The sequence below is a fragment of the Oncorhynchus mykiss genome, chromosome 10, assembly GCF_057628025.1.
Source record: "Oncorhynchus mykiss isolate SJ-2025 chromosome 10, ASM5762802v1, whole genome shotgun sequence".
Lineage (NCBI taxonomy): Eukaryota > Metazoa > Chordata > Actinopteri > Salmoniformes > Salmonidae > Oncorhynchus > Oncorhynchus mykiss.
In genome coordinates this window covers 30,770,862-30,784,376 of record NC_143031.1, presented here as the reverse complement: position 1 = coordinate 30,784,376, position 13,515 = coordinate 30,770,862, and the positions used below count along the sequence as shown (strand labels likewise).

Below are 13,515 nucleotides of genomic sequence, written 5' to 3'. Positions count from 1 at the left end.
GAGCAAGACAAAGGGGCTTATTAAGTACTACAGGAAAAGTCGGGCCGAACACGCCCTCATTAACATCGACGGGGCTGTAGTGGAACGGGTCCAGAGTTTCAAGTTCCTTGGTGTCCACGTCACCAACAAACTATCATGGTCCAAACACACCAAGACAGTCGTGAAGAAGGCACAACAACACCTTTTCCCCCTCAGGAGACTGAAAAGATTTGGCATGGGTCCCCAGATCCTCAGAAAGTTCTACAGCTGCACCATCGAAAGCATCCTGACCGGTTGCATCACCGCCTGGTATGGCAACTGCTCGGCATCTGACCGTAAGGCGCTACAGAGGGTAGTGTGTACGGCCCAGTACATCACTGGGGCCAAGCTTCCTGACATCCAGGACCTAAATACTAGGTGGTGTCAGAGGAAGGCTCAAAAAATTGTCAACGACACCAGTCACCCAAATCATAGACTGTTCTCTCTGCTACCGCACATCAAGCGGTACCGGATCACTAAGTCGAGGACCAAAAGGCTGCTTAACAGCTTCTACCCCCAAGCCATAAGACTGCTGAACAATTCATCAAATGGCCACCTGGACTATTTATAATGACCCTCCTTTATTTTTACACTGCTGCTACGCGTTGTCCATTATCTATGCATAGTCACTTCACCCTACTGTACCTACATGTACAAATTACCTCGACTAACCTGTACCCCCGCACATTGACTCGGTACCGGTACCCCCTGTATATAGCCTCGTTATTGTTATTTTGTTAATATTTACTAAATAAAATACAAGTTTCTTAGCTCTATTTCTTGAACTGCATTGTTGGTTAAGTGCTTTGTAAGTAAGCAACTACACTGTTGTATTCGGCACGTGACAAATAACATTTGATTTGACTTAGTCTTATTTTTCATCCAGATGCCACCTTTCATTCTCCTCCTCATCCTCCTCTTCCTCTCTCCACGGTGTTAATATTGTGTCCTCTCCTCTGTGCTCCAGGCCAGCCAGCTGGGGGTGTACAAGGCCTTTGTTGACAACTACAAGACAGCGGTGGAGACAGCAGAGAAATGCAGCCAGGCCAACACCCAGTTCCAGAAGATCTCTGAGGTAAGTGCTGGTCTCTCTCTCTATCTCTCTCGCGCGCGCCAGCCAGCCGGTAAATTATATCAGTTGTGAGTACTACAATTTGTACTCGTATAGTGAGTTGTGTGGTGAGTTGTGTGTGTATATTTGTTATGTGTGTTTGTCCAGCCCTGCAGTCTGCTACTGCAGCCCCATTCCTCTTCATTAGTCCTCTCAGCTCAACTCTGCCTCAGTCAGGCTGTTTGTTTGTGTGCTTGTGTCCTGCTTCTATACCCTATTCCTATACTGCTAAATTCCTATACTTCTAAATTCCTATACTGCTAAAACTGTAATACACCAGTAATCACAAATCATACATTTTCTTCCAGAACCTGAAAGTAAAGGGACCCAAGGACTCTAAGGACTGTACCACAAATGTCACCATGGAAGGTAAGGAGATGCGTTCTTTAAAAACTTTTTAAAAACTTTTGTGGATTTTACAGAGTAAGAAAAACACATAAATATAATAGATGTGTTCTGATCAGTGTTCTGATCTAGATGTGTGTGTCTGAAGGTACTGAAGCTGCTATGGCTCTTTTAAAGGCCCAGTGCAGTCAATATTGTGTTTTTCCTGTGTTTTAAATAATATTGTACAACAGCTAATTAAACTAACACTGTAAAAGTGTGGAAAAAAATGTATCGGTGTTATTTTCTAATAGTTGCTGGTTGAAAATACAATCTACACAGGGCGGGAGTTTTGACTTTCCATGGTGACATCACCATGCGTCGAATTGGTTTAATGTATCAATAACAAAGAGATTTCCAAACCTCTCTCCGGTAACAGTCTTTAGTTTGCCACTCCCCACCCCGAGACAGTCCTAGCAAACTTCTTGCTTGATAAATTGTTTTTTGCTTAAAAGCAATTTTTTCCCATTTGAATAGAAATCTATTACAGTAAGATACTCAATTGTTACCCAGAAATATTGTATATTGATATAAAACCGCTGCATTGGGCCTTTAACTTCTTTGAGCTAGGGGGCAGTGTTTGGATGAATGAGTTCCCAAAGTAAACTGCCTGTTACTCAGGCCTAGAAGCTAGGGTATGCATTGGTAGTAGAAAACATTCTAAAGATTCCAAAACTGTTAAAATAATGTCTATGAGTATAACAGAACGGATATAGCAGGTGAAAACCCAAGGACAATCCATCCAGAATTATTATTTTTTCTGCTCACATCTGATTACAATAGCTGGGAATGGGAATATAAAAAGGAAGTCCTCCCAGATTGCAGTCCCTAGGGCTTCCACTAGATGTCAACAGTCGTTAGAAAGAGTTTCAGGCTTGTTTTTTTGAAAGACTTTGTAGTTTTTCTAAGTGGATCCCCTTTTGGCTGTAGTGTTTGTAGCGCATTCCGATTAGTGCACGTGCTTCGTTATTTATCTCCGGTAACGGTCTCCGGTATTCTTCGTCTTGAATTTTATGTTTTATTTACATAATAGGGTACCTGAGGATTGATTAGGAACATTTGACTTGTTTAGAAGAAGTTTATTGGTAATTTACGGGATTAATTTTGAATGCATTTTGAACGACGGAAACCGGTGGATTACTGAGTCAAGTGCGCCATTGAAACATACTTTTTGGGGGATATAAAGAAGGACTTTATCGAACAAAAGGACCATTTGTTATGTAGCTGGGACCCTTGTGATTGCAACCAGATGAAGATCTTCAAAGGTAAGTGATTTATTTTATCGCTATTTCTGACTTTCGTGATGCATCTGCTTGGTTGGAAAATGTATGTAATGCTTTTGTGTGCAGTGCGCTGTCCTCAGATAATAGCATGGTGTGCTTTCGCCATAAAGCCTTTTTGAAATCTGACAAAGCGCCTGGATTAACAAGAAGTTAAGCTTTTAAATTATGTATGACACTTGTATTTTCATGAATGTTTAATATTACGATTTCTGTATTTTTAATTTGGCGCTATGCAATTTCACAGAATGTTGGGGGGGAGGGAGGGAGGGAGGGAGAGAGCTCTATCTCTCTCTGTGTTGTATATCCAGGACTGCTGATTGGCTTTGACGCACATGGACACCCTGGTTACTGAGGAGGAGCTGTCTGTCAGGTTGTCCCAGTGACCTTGATGGTTCCATCACAGGCACCCCACTGTGAAGCTCTATTGGTTACCTATAATCAGCATCTCTCACTTCTCCATCACTCCTCTAATCAGCATCCCTCATTCCACTTCTCCTCTCTTTCCTCTCACTTTGAACTGTGCTTCTGTCAGCACTGCAGAGTTCCTGACTGAGTCCTTGGAGATGAAGAGACTGAGACGAAGGCTGTTGAGTCAGTACAAAGCAGGAGCTGGGAGTTTTTTGGGGAGGGGGAGAATAAGTAAGTGAAGTGTTAGTCAGAGATCATAAGCAGCTCATTATCAAAGCTTAGGATGTTCAGTCAACATGTCAACAGGGGCTTGGATTTCTCTGGCTTTTTTTTAGCATATTCTCCTGTCTATATTTTTCTCCATCTTGCAATCTCTCTCTCGGTTCTCACCCAGTCTGTCACAACACATCTCTCTTTCTGTCTCCGCTGCAATGCTTCCTGGGATATCAGCTTAGTGTCACAGATCTGGTTGGTAACAGGATTGGCTCCTGAGATGTGAAAGAAGGAGAGGAAGAAGAAAGAGACAGAGACAGGTAACAACATCTCCACCCCGCTGATCCTCAACACTGGGGCCCAACAAGGGTGCGTTCTGAGCCCTCTCCTGTACTCCCTGTTCACCCACGACTGCGTGACCACGCACGCCTCCAACTCAATCATCAAGTTTGCGGATGACACTACAGTGGTAGGCTTGATTACCAACAACAACGAGATGGCCTACAGGGAGGAGGTGTGGGCCCTTGGAGTGTGGTGTCAGGAAAATAACCTCACACTCAACGTCAACAAAACAAAAGAGATGATTGTGGACTTCAGGAAACAGCAGAGGGAGCACCCCCCTATCCACATCGACGGGACAGTAGTGGAGAGGGTAGTACGTTTTAATTTCCTCATTGTACACATCACGGACAAACTGAATTGGTCCACCCACACAGACAGCGTTGTGAAGAAGGCGCAGTAGCGCCTCTTCAACCTCAGGAGGCTGAAGAAATTTGGCTTGTCACCAAAGCACTCACGAACTTCTACAGATGCACGATCGAGAGCATCCTGTCGGGCTGTATCACCGCCTGGTACGGAAACTGCTCCGACCACAACCGTAAGGCTCTCCAGAGGGTAGTGAGGTCTGCATCACCGGAGGCAAACTACCTGCCCTCCAGGACACCTACACCACCCGATGTCACAGGAAGGCCATAAAGATCATCAAGGACAACAACCACCCGAGCCACTGCCTGTTCACCCCGTTATCATCCAGAAGGCGAGGTCAGTACAGGTGCATCAAAGCAGGGACCGAGAGACTGAAAAACAGCTTCTATCTCAAGGCCGTCAGTCTGTTAAACAGCCACCACTAACATTGAGTGGCTGCTGCCAACACACTGACTCAACTCCAGCCACTTTAATAATGAGAATTGATGGGAATTTATGTTAAAATGTATCACTAGCCACTTTAAACCATGCTACTTAATATAATGTTTACATACGCTACATTACTCACCTCATATGTATATGTATATACTGTACTCTATATCATCTACTGCATCTTGCCATCTTTATGTAATACATGTATCACTAGCCACTTTAAACTATGCCACTTTATGTTTATATACCCTACATTACTCATCTCATATGTATATACTGTACCCTATACCATCTACTGCATCTTGCCTATGCCGCTCTGTACAATCACTCATTCATATATTTGTATGTACATATTCTTCATCCCTTTACACTTGTGTGTATAAGGTAGTAGTTGTGGAATTGTTAGGTTAGATTACTCGTTGGTTATTACTGCATTGTCGGAACTAGAAGCACAAGCATTTCGCTACACTCGCATTAACATCTGCGAACCATGTGTATGTGACAAAGTTGATTTGATTTAAGAGAAGTTTAGGATAGAAATGTGATTTGGAGTGTGTGTGCACACAAGTTTGCGTAGTTTCCGTAGTAGCAGAGTAAATCTGCAATGGAAGCAAACTGCTATGTAACCAATAAGGCTGCTCAGAGTGCTGCGAGGCACTGATGACAGCTTTGCACACTTGGCATTCTCTCTACCAGCTTCATGAGGTAGTCACCCGGAATGCTTTTCAATTAACAGGTGTGCCTTGTTAAAAGTTAATTTGTGGAATTTCTTTCCTTCAGTTGTGTTGTGACAAGGTAGGGGTGGTATACAGAAGATAGCCCTATTTGGTGAAAGACCAAGTCCATATTATGGCAAGAACAGCTCAAGTAAGCATAGAGAAATGACAGTCCATCATGGAAAAGTGGCTACTTTGAAGATTCTAAAATATATGTTGATTTGTTTAACACCTTTTTTGGTTACTACATGAATCCATATGTGTTATTTCATAGTTTTGATGTCTTCACTATTATTCTACAATGTAGAAAATAGTAAAAATAAAGAAAAACCCTGGTGTGTGTGTGTGTGTGTGTGTGTGTGAGTGTGAGTGAGAGAGAGCATGAACCCGACAAGGAATTACGTAAACCCTGTTACCATTGAGAGTCTATCATTGTGAAGTTGAGCCAAAGGGCTGCAAGTGTGTGAGAGCGAGCACGATCGACTGAGTGTGTGATATATCATTTGAAGAGCGGCGTGAGAACGAGAAATGTAGACCGGGTTAGAAAGTTGATCCTGATGTGGATTGAATGGGAAGGTTTCTGAACACAACCTTGTTCAGCAGGAAGTGAATAGCAGAGCTTAGAGGGAATGACATTAGTGTCTGTGTGTGTCCGTCTCTGCAGGTTAGCTGACACCTGAGATTGTGAATGATAGAATTGTCTGCCCCCTACCGCAAGAAACTTGTGCCCAGCCAAGCTTGTGATAGACTTTTTGACTTGTGTTTTTCTGCATTGTCTGTGTGCGTGCCAAACCAAATTGAGTGCCCTCTTCTTGTCTTTTCCCACAGCTCTCCTGTACAAGCCGATTGACCGTGTGACCAGAAGCACACTGGTTCTTCATGTGAGTACAGCCATGAGGGATTCCTGATCTGCCTAGAGACAAATGACAAGATTGGTTTAGAGGGGACCACAAGAGAGAGCTAGATTGAATAGATAGGACAAGATTGATACACCTCAGGGATTAAGAGTTAGTGCTGTCACGTTGTGTAGTCATGAGAAACACAGTGATGGAGCTGGGAGGAATTGAACTAGAAAGTCCCGAAGAGCTTAACAATGCAGCTTGGTTCTGGATCCACCTGCAAAGTCAAACCTTCTGCTGCTGAGAGGAAGTGTGCCATTCCATTTGCCAAGCGTATACCTTTCCTCTGCACGGTGTATCGAAATGACATGCTGTTAGAAACAGTATACTCTCCTTGGATGGGCTTCAACCAAGTGGAAAGCGGAAGCCGAGACGTCTCCTCCTGTCTAGCTCCCAGTGCATTTGATGAATAAGTTTTACATAAAGCTCGTGGAACCATGGCTAAACAAACACCAGTTGGTTTCCTACAAACAAAGGTCAGGCCAGATCATGCAAATCAGAGACATGGCCTGCGTCCCAAATGGCACCCTGTTTTCTATTTATTGCACTTTTGACCAGGGCCCATTGGGTTTGACCAGGGCCCATTGGGTTTGACCAGGGCCCATTGGGTTAGACCAGGGCCCATAGTGCAATATACAGTTGAAGTCAGAATTTTACACACTTAGGTTGGAGTCATTAAAACTTGTTTTTCAACCACTCCACAAATTTCTTGTTAACAAACTATAGTTTTGGCAAGTCGGTTAGGACGTCTACTTTGTGCATGACACAATACATTTTTCCAACAATTGTTTGCAGACAGATTATTTAACTTATAATTCACTGTATCACAATTCCAGTGGGTCAGAAGTTTACATACACTAAGTTGACTGTGCCTTTAAGCAGCATGGAACATTCCAGAAAATGATGTCATGGCTTTAGAAGCTTCTGATAGGCTAATTGACATCATTTGAGTCAATTGGAGGTGTACATGTGGATGTATTTTAAGGCCTACCTTCCAAACTCAGTGCCTCTTTGCTTCACATCATGGGAAATTCAAAATAAATAAATTGTAGACCTGGTTCATACTTGAAAGCAATTTCCAAACGCCTGAAGGTACCACGTTCATCTGTGCAAACAACAGTACGCAAGTATAAACACCATGGGACCACGCAGCCATCATACTGCTCAGGAAGGAGACGTGTCCTGTCTCCTAGAGATGAACAAACTTTGGTGCGAAAAGTGCAAATCAACCCCAGAACAACAGCAAATGACCGCAAAGTATCTATTTCCACAGTAAAACGAGTCTTATATCGACATAACCTGAAAGGCCACTCAGCAAGGAACAAGCCACTGCTCCAAAACTGCCATAAAAAAGCCAGACTACGGTTTGCAACTGCACATGGGGACAAAGATCGTACTTTTTGGAGAAATGTCCTCTGGTCTGATGAAACAAAAATAGAACTGTTTGGCCATAATAACCATCGTCATGTTTGGAGGAAAAAGGGGGTGGCTTGCAAGCCCGAAGAACACCATCCCAACCGTGAAGCACAGGGGTGGTAACATCATGTTGTGAGTGTGCTTTGCTGCAGGAGGGACTGGTGCACTTCACAAAATAGATGCCATCATGAAGAGGGACAATTGTGGAAATATTGAAGCAACATCTCAAGACATCAGTCAGGAAGTTCAAGCTTGGTTGCAAATGGGTCTTCCAAGCATACTTCCAAAGTTGTGGAAAAATGGCTTAAGGACAACAAAGTCAAGGTATTTGAGTGGCCATCACAAAGCCCTGACCTCAATCCTATAGACAATTTGTGGGCAGAACTGAAAAGCGTGTGCGAGCAAGGAGGCCTACAAAAATGACTCAGTTACACCAGCTCTGTCAGGAGGAATGGGCCAACATTCACCCAACTTATTGTGGGAAGCTTGTGGAAGGCTACCCAAAACGTTTGACCCAAGTTAAACCATTTAAAGCAATGCTACTAAATACTAATTGAGTATATGTAAACTTCTGACCCACTGGGAATGTGATGAAAGAAATACAATCTGAAATAAATCATTCTCTCTACTATTATTCTGACATTTCACATTCTTAATATAAAGTGGTGATCCTAACTGACCTAAAACAGGCACTTTTTAATAGGATTAAATGTCAGGAATTGTGAATAACTTCCTACTTCAACTGTATGTAGGGAATATGGTGCCGTTTGGGGCACAGCCACAGAGGTGAAGGTTTCTGTATTATAGTCTGTTATACAGTGCCTTGCGAAAGTATTCGGCCCCCTTGAACTTTGCGACCTTTTGACACATTTCAGGCTTCAAACATAAAGATATAAAACTGTATTTTTTTGTGAAGAATCAACAACAAGTGGGACACAATCATGAAGTGGAACAACATTTATTGGATATTTCAAACTTTTTTAACAAATCAAAAATTGGGCGTGCAAAATTATTCAGCCCCCTTCAGTTAATACTTTGTAGCGCCACCTTTTGCTGCGATTACAGCTGTAAGTCGCTTGGGGTATGTCTCTATCAGTTTTGCACATCGAATGACTGAATTTTTTTTCCATTCCTCCTTGCAAAACAGCTCGAGCTCAGTGAGGTTGGATGGAGAGCATTTGTGAACAGCAGTTTTCAGTTCTTTCCACAGATTCTCGATTGGATTCAGGTCTGGACTTTGACTTGGCCATTCTAACACCTGGATATGTTTATTTTTGAACCATTCCATTGTAGATTTTGCTTTATTTTTTGGATCATTTTCTTGTTGGAAGACAAATCTCCGTCCCAGTCTCAGGTCTTTTGCAGACTCCATCAGGTTTTCTTCCAGAATGGTCCTGTATTTGGCTCCATCCATCTTCCCATCAATTTTAACCATCTTCCCTGTCCCTGCTGAAGAAAAGCAGGCCCAAACCATGATGCTGCCACCACCATTTTTGACAGTGGGGATGGTGTGTTCAGCTGTGTTGCTTTTACGCCAAACATAACGTTTTGCATTGTTGCCAAAAAGTTCAATTTTGGTTTCATCTGACCAGAGCACCTTCTTCCACATGTTTGGTGTGTCTCCCAGGTGGCTTGTGGCAAACTTTAAACAACACTTTTTATGGATATCTTTAAGAAATGGCTTTCTTCTTGCCACTCTTCCATAAAGGCCAGATTTGTGCAATATACGACTGATTGTTGTACTATGGACAGAGTCTCCCACCTAAGCTGTAGATCTCTGCAGTTCATCCAGAGTGATCATGGGCCTCTTGGCTGCATCTTTGATCAGTCTTCTCCTTGTATGAGCTGAAAGTTTAGAGGGACGGCCAGGTCTTGGTAGATTTGCAGTGGTCTGATACTCCTTAATTTCAATATTATCGCTTGCACAGTGCTCCTTGGGATGTTTAAAGCTTGGGAAATCTTTTTGTATCCAAATCCGGCTTTAAACTTCTTCACAACAGTATCTCAGACCTGCCTGTTGTGTTCCTTGTTCTTCATGATGCTCTCTGAGCTTTTAACGGACCTCTGAGACTATCACAGGGCAGGTGCATATATACGGAGACTTGATTACACACAGGTGGATTGTATTTATCATCATTAGTCATTTAGGTCAACATTGGATCATTCAGAGACCCTCACTGAACTTCTGGAGAGAGTTTGCTGCACTGAAAGTAAAGGGGCTGAATAATTTTGCACGCCCAATTTTTCAGTTTTTGATTTGTTAAAAAAGTTTGAAATATCCAATAAATGTCGTTCCACTTCATGATTGTGTCCCACTTGTTGTTGATTCTTCACAAAAAATACAGTTTTATATCTTTATGTTTGAAGCCTGAAATGTGGCAAAAGGTCGCAAAGTTCAAGGGGGCCGAATACTTTCGCAAGGCACTGTATACTGTACAAAGACATGTACTGTACCATCTGCTCAACCTTCCACAGGTTGTCACAATAAATTAACTGAGGTGTGCTGACGAGGCATAAATCAGCCAATTGGCTTTTCTTTCACACGCTCCTCTGAAAAAAGTATTTTAGTGACGCTGCGATAATAAGATATTAGCAATGTGGAGGCAGACTGTCTCAGCTATTAGGTAGCACTTTAAAAGTAAAATAATTAGTTTTGCCCACTGTTCCATCAAGGAGAGATTCTCATTTGCTTTTATTAGAGGAAAAGATTTGTTAGAAAACCCAGCCAAATATCCAAATAGTCCAATTCATCAAAATGGATAAGTAGATCTGGTATTATAGGTTTAAAAACACCTGCACATTGACTATCCTTAGACAATCATTTGAATGGATGGGGGTGTCTATGTTTTTAAATTGGGGTCTCTGTGACTATTTGAGAGTTGCAGGCAGAGAATGGCGTGTGTAATATCTAATGGTCTCTCTCTGTGTGTGTTATAATAGGACCTGCTGAAGCACACCCCGAAGGACCACCCAGACTTCCCCCTGCTGCAGGACGCTCTGAGGATCTCCCAGAACTTCCTGTCTTCCATCAACGAAGAGATCGACCCCCGCAGGACCGCCATCACCACGCCTAAGGGAGAGGTGGGGTCACACACACACACACACACACACACCGTTGTGACAGACTACCTAATGCTTTTCAGCAATTCATGTTGTAACCTTGGGGAAGTGTGTCAATGTATTTGTAAATCGTGTTTTGGGGTCAGAAAGAAACCAACAGTGTCTCTCCTCCTCCTGCCCTCACCCTCAATCTCTTCATTATCAGCCGCCTCTATCTATCTCTCTCTCCCAGCATGCATTGTAGGGTTGTTTGATGTTTCCCTCTTTCTAACACTACCTTTGTTTCGTTCTGTCATTTTTTTCTGCTTTTCTCCTCTTAATGCTCCTCTGAGTTTAGGCTTTTTACATTCTCTGCCTGCGAAGTCGTTCCTCTCTCCCATCCTTTTTCCCTCTCTTCCGCTCTCTCCCCCTCTCCTCCTTTCTCCCTCCATATCTAAACCCCCTCCTTTGTGCTTTCCTCCCTCCACCCCTCTCTTTCTATCCCTCTCTCCCATCTCTTACTCACTCTCCCTCTATCCCTCTCTCTATATCCCTATTCCATTCAGTCAGCTCAGTTTTTAGCCTCCCAGTCAGTTCTCCATTCATTGTCTGTGCTACCAGAAATGAAAAACTGTCTCTGCCGTCTTCGGCTCACACTTTTCCGATTTACTCCAGTTCTGGTTTAGCTCGGCCTTATTTTACGTTTCCTAGTTGGCTCGCTAGAGATGGACAGTGTTTTGAGAGATGGACAGATGCAGAGAGGGAAAGGGGGCAGTGTTTTGAGTTCTTAGTGACTTATTTAGCTGATGATTGACACAACTGTCATGGAGAATGTAGACAGCAAGAAAATATAGACAACAAGTGATGTTCTTTCATATTGCTGAACTCTGACCTATACCTCCTACAGTACATCCTGTCTATTTAACTGTGTGTGATAGGCAGTATTCCTCAGACTAGGCCCAGGGCTCAGAACAGGAAGTGAATGTTTACAGTTAGGTCAGCTGCCCCGTGCAGTGCGTGCCACAGGAAGTGATGTCATGGAGTTTCTCTCCCTGGTAGGCTCGTCAGCTGGTGAAGGATGGTTTCCTGGTGGAGATGTCAGAAGGTTCCAGGAAACTGCGCCACGTCTTCCTCTTTACAGACCTGCTGCTCTGTGCCAAAATGAAGAAGACCTCTGCAGGGTAGGTCAACACATACTCATGCACATTCAGGCATAAACATACCCACTGTGCTATTCACTGTGCATATTACATAATACACTCTTAAGTGGTCTCCAGTGTGAGTTGATGAGTGTTTTCATTCTGTTCTGTTGACGGGTGGGTGGGTGAGCAGAGCGGCTGGTTGAGGCCATAGCCCATCAGTGCAGGCCAGTGTGAGTTGATGAGTGTTTTCATTCAGTTCTGTTGACGGATGGGTGGGTGAGCAGAGCAGCTGGTTGAGGCCATAGCCCATCAGTGCAGGCCAGTGTGTGTGACTGGAGAGAGAATAAGTCGTACATATTAACACTAAGACTCTTCTCCTCCGCCTCACTGTGAGAGAATAAACTCCCCATAATAACGTCTCCCTTCATCCCTCTAGCCCTTTCTCTCCAATGAAGCTACTACAGGTCCATTTGATAGAAGAGAGAGCAAAAGCAAGAGATACATAGTTAGTGATACAGGGCACATTCTCCAATAGGCTCTCCTTAAATGAGGCAGACTGATAGCTTATCCTGTATTCCTACAGAATTCTAATAGGGTTGATCAGGTTTTATGGGGTCCTGTCAGCTCTGCTGTGGCAGTGTATGAAGTATGACAACTGTGTATGAAGTATGACACCAGTGTATCAGTGTATGAAATCTGACAACAGTGCATGAAGTATGACAGTGTATCAGTGTATGAAGTATGACAACAGTGTATCAGTGTATGAAATATGACAACAGTGCATGAAGTATGACAGTGTATCAGTGTATGAAATATGACAACAGTGTATCAGTGTATGAAGTATGACAACAGTGTATCAGTGTATGAAGTATGACAACAGTGTATCAGGATGAATAACAGCCCTGCTCTGAAGGGATTATCTCTCACTGTGATTATTATTTCCTCTGTTTTGTTTGATGTCATAATAAAAAGGAAGACAGTCTGGTGCTGTTGACTATTGTGGAGAAAGGGTTTAGAGTAGTGAATGAAGGGCTCGTATAGTGCTGAGTATGAAGCAATTGACTTAGTGGATATCTGGATGTTAGGAAATACATAGCATGCAGCAAGGCGTGCATTTCAATCTGGTCTCAATCTGGTGTTTGACCTGGGGGGGGGGGGGGGGGGGTGTGTGTGTGTGTGTAAATTGATGGGAATGACAGCATACACGTCCATAGATTAAGTGTTTTATTTACAGGATTGCCTACCATGACCCAAAATGTCATTTTCCTGTCGGCACGGTTAACATTGTTTGCCAGGTTAGGGTTGATTATGATTGACAGTCGTTGCTTCCTGCTACCTAACCGTGTGAAGGACATACAGGCAACTGGCATTGTCAAGGTTACCACCAAATCAATCTGTTGTCTGTAGCTTTAGCTTTTTGTCCCTGTGTCCCTAATGGCAACTTATTCCCTGTATAGTGCACTAATTTTGACCAGAGCCTTTATGGGCCTTGGTCAAAAGTAGTGTGCAACATATCGAATAGGGTAGCATTTGGGACCCAGCCTGTGTCCTCTGGTCTGGACTTTATTAACACCACAGGATTAGGCCAGCAGCCAGATAAAACAAGCGATCCAACTGATAGCTAATCATCAGTATTAACTCACTGTGAAACCTTAATACCGTTCAATACATCTATATCTACTCAGTCATTGTGGATTATTGTTTCTATTGATTCCAAAGCCCTGTTTCTCCTCTTAAATAATTGTTGTA

At 43.1% G+C, this 13,515-nt stretch overlaps 1 protein-coding gene across 7 annotated transcripts in view; it reads left to right on the top strand.

Moving 5' to 3' along the window:
• The window catches only part of LOC110533635 (active breakpoint cluster region-related protein), a 244,852-nt gene that overhangs the window by 119,167 nt on the left and 112,170 nt on the right, over positions 1–13,515 (top strand). For all 7 annotated transcript variants that reach the window (XM_036990050.2, XM_036990049.2, XM_090186342.1 and 4 more), the window contains 5 exons: positions 986–1,093; positions 1,438–1,498; positions 6,099–6,151; positions 10,526–10,666; positions 11,684–11,805. In XM_036990050.2, the coding sequence (XP_036845945.1) occupies positions 986–1,093; positions 1,438–1,498; positions 6,099–6,151; positions 10,526–10,666; positions 11,684–11,805 (485 nt within the window). The remainder of the gene's footprint in view (positions 1–985; positions 1,094–1,437; positions 1,499–6,098; positions 6,152–10,525; positions 10,667–11,683; positions 11,806–13,515) is intronic.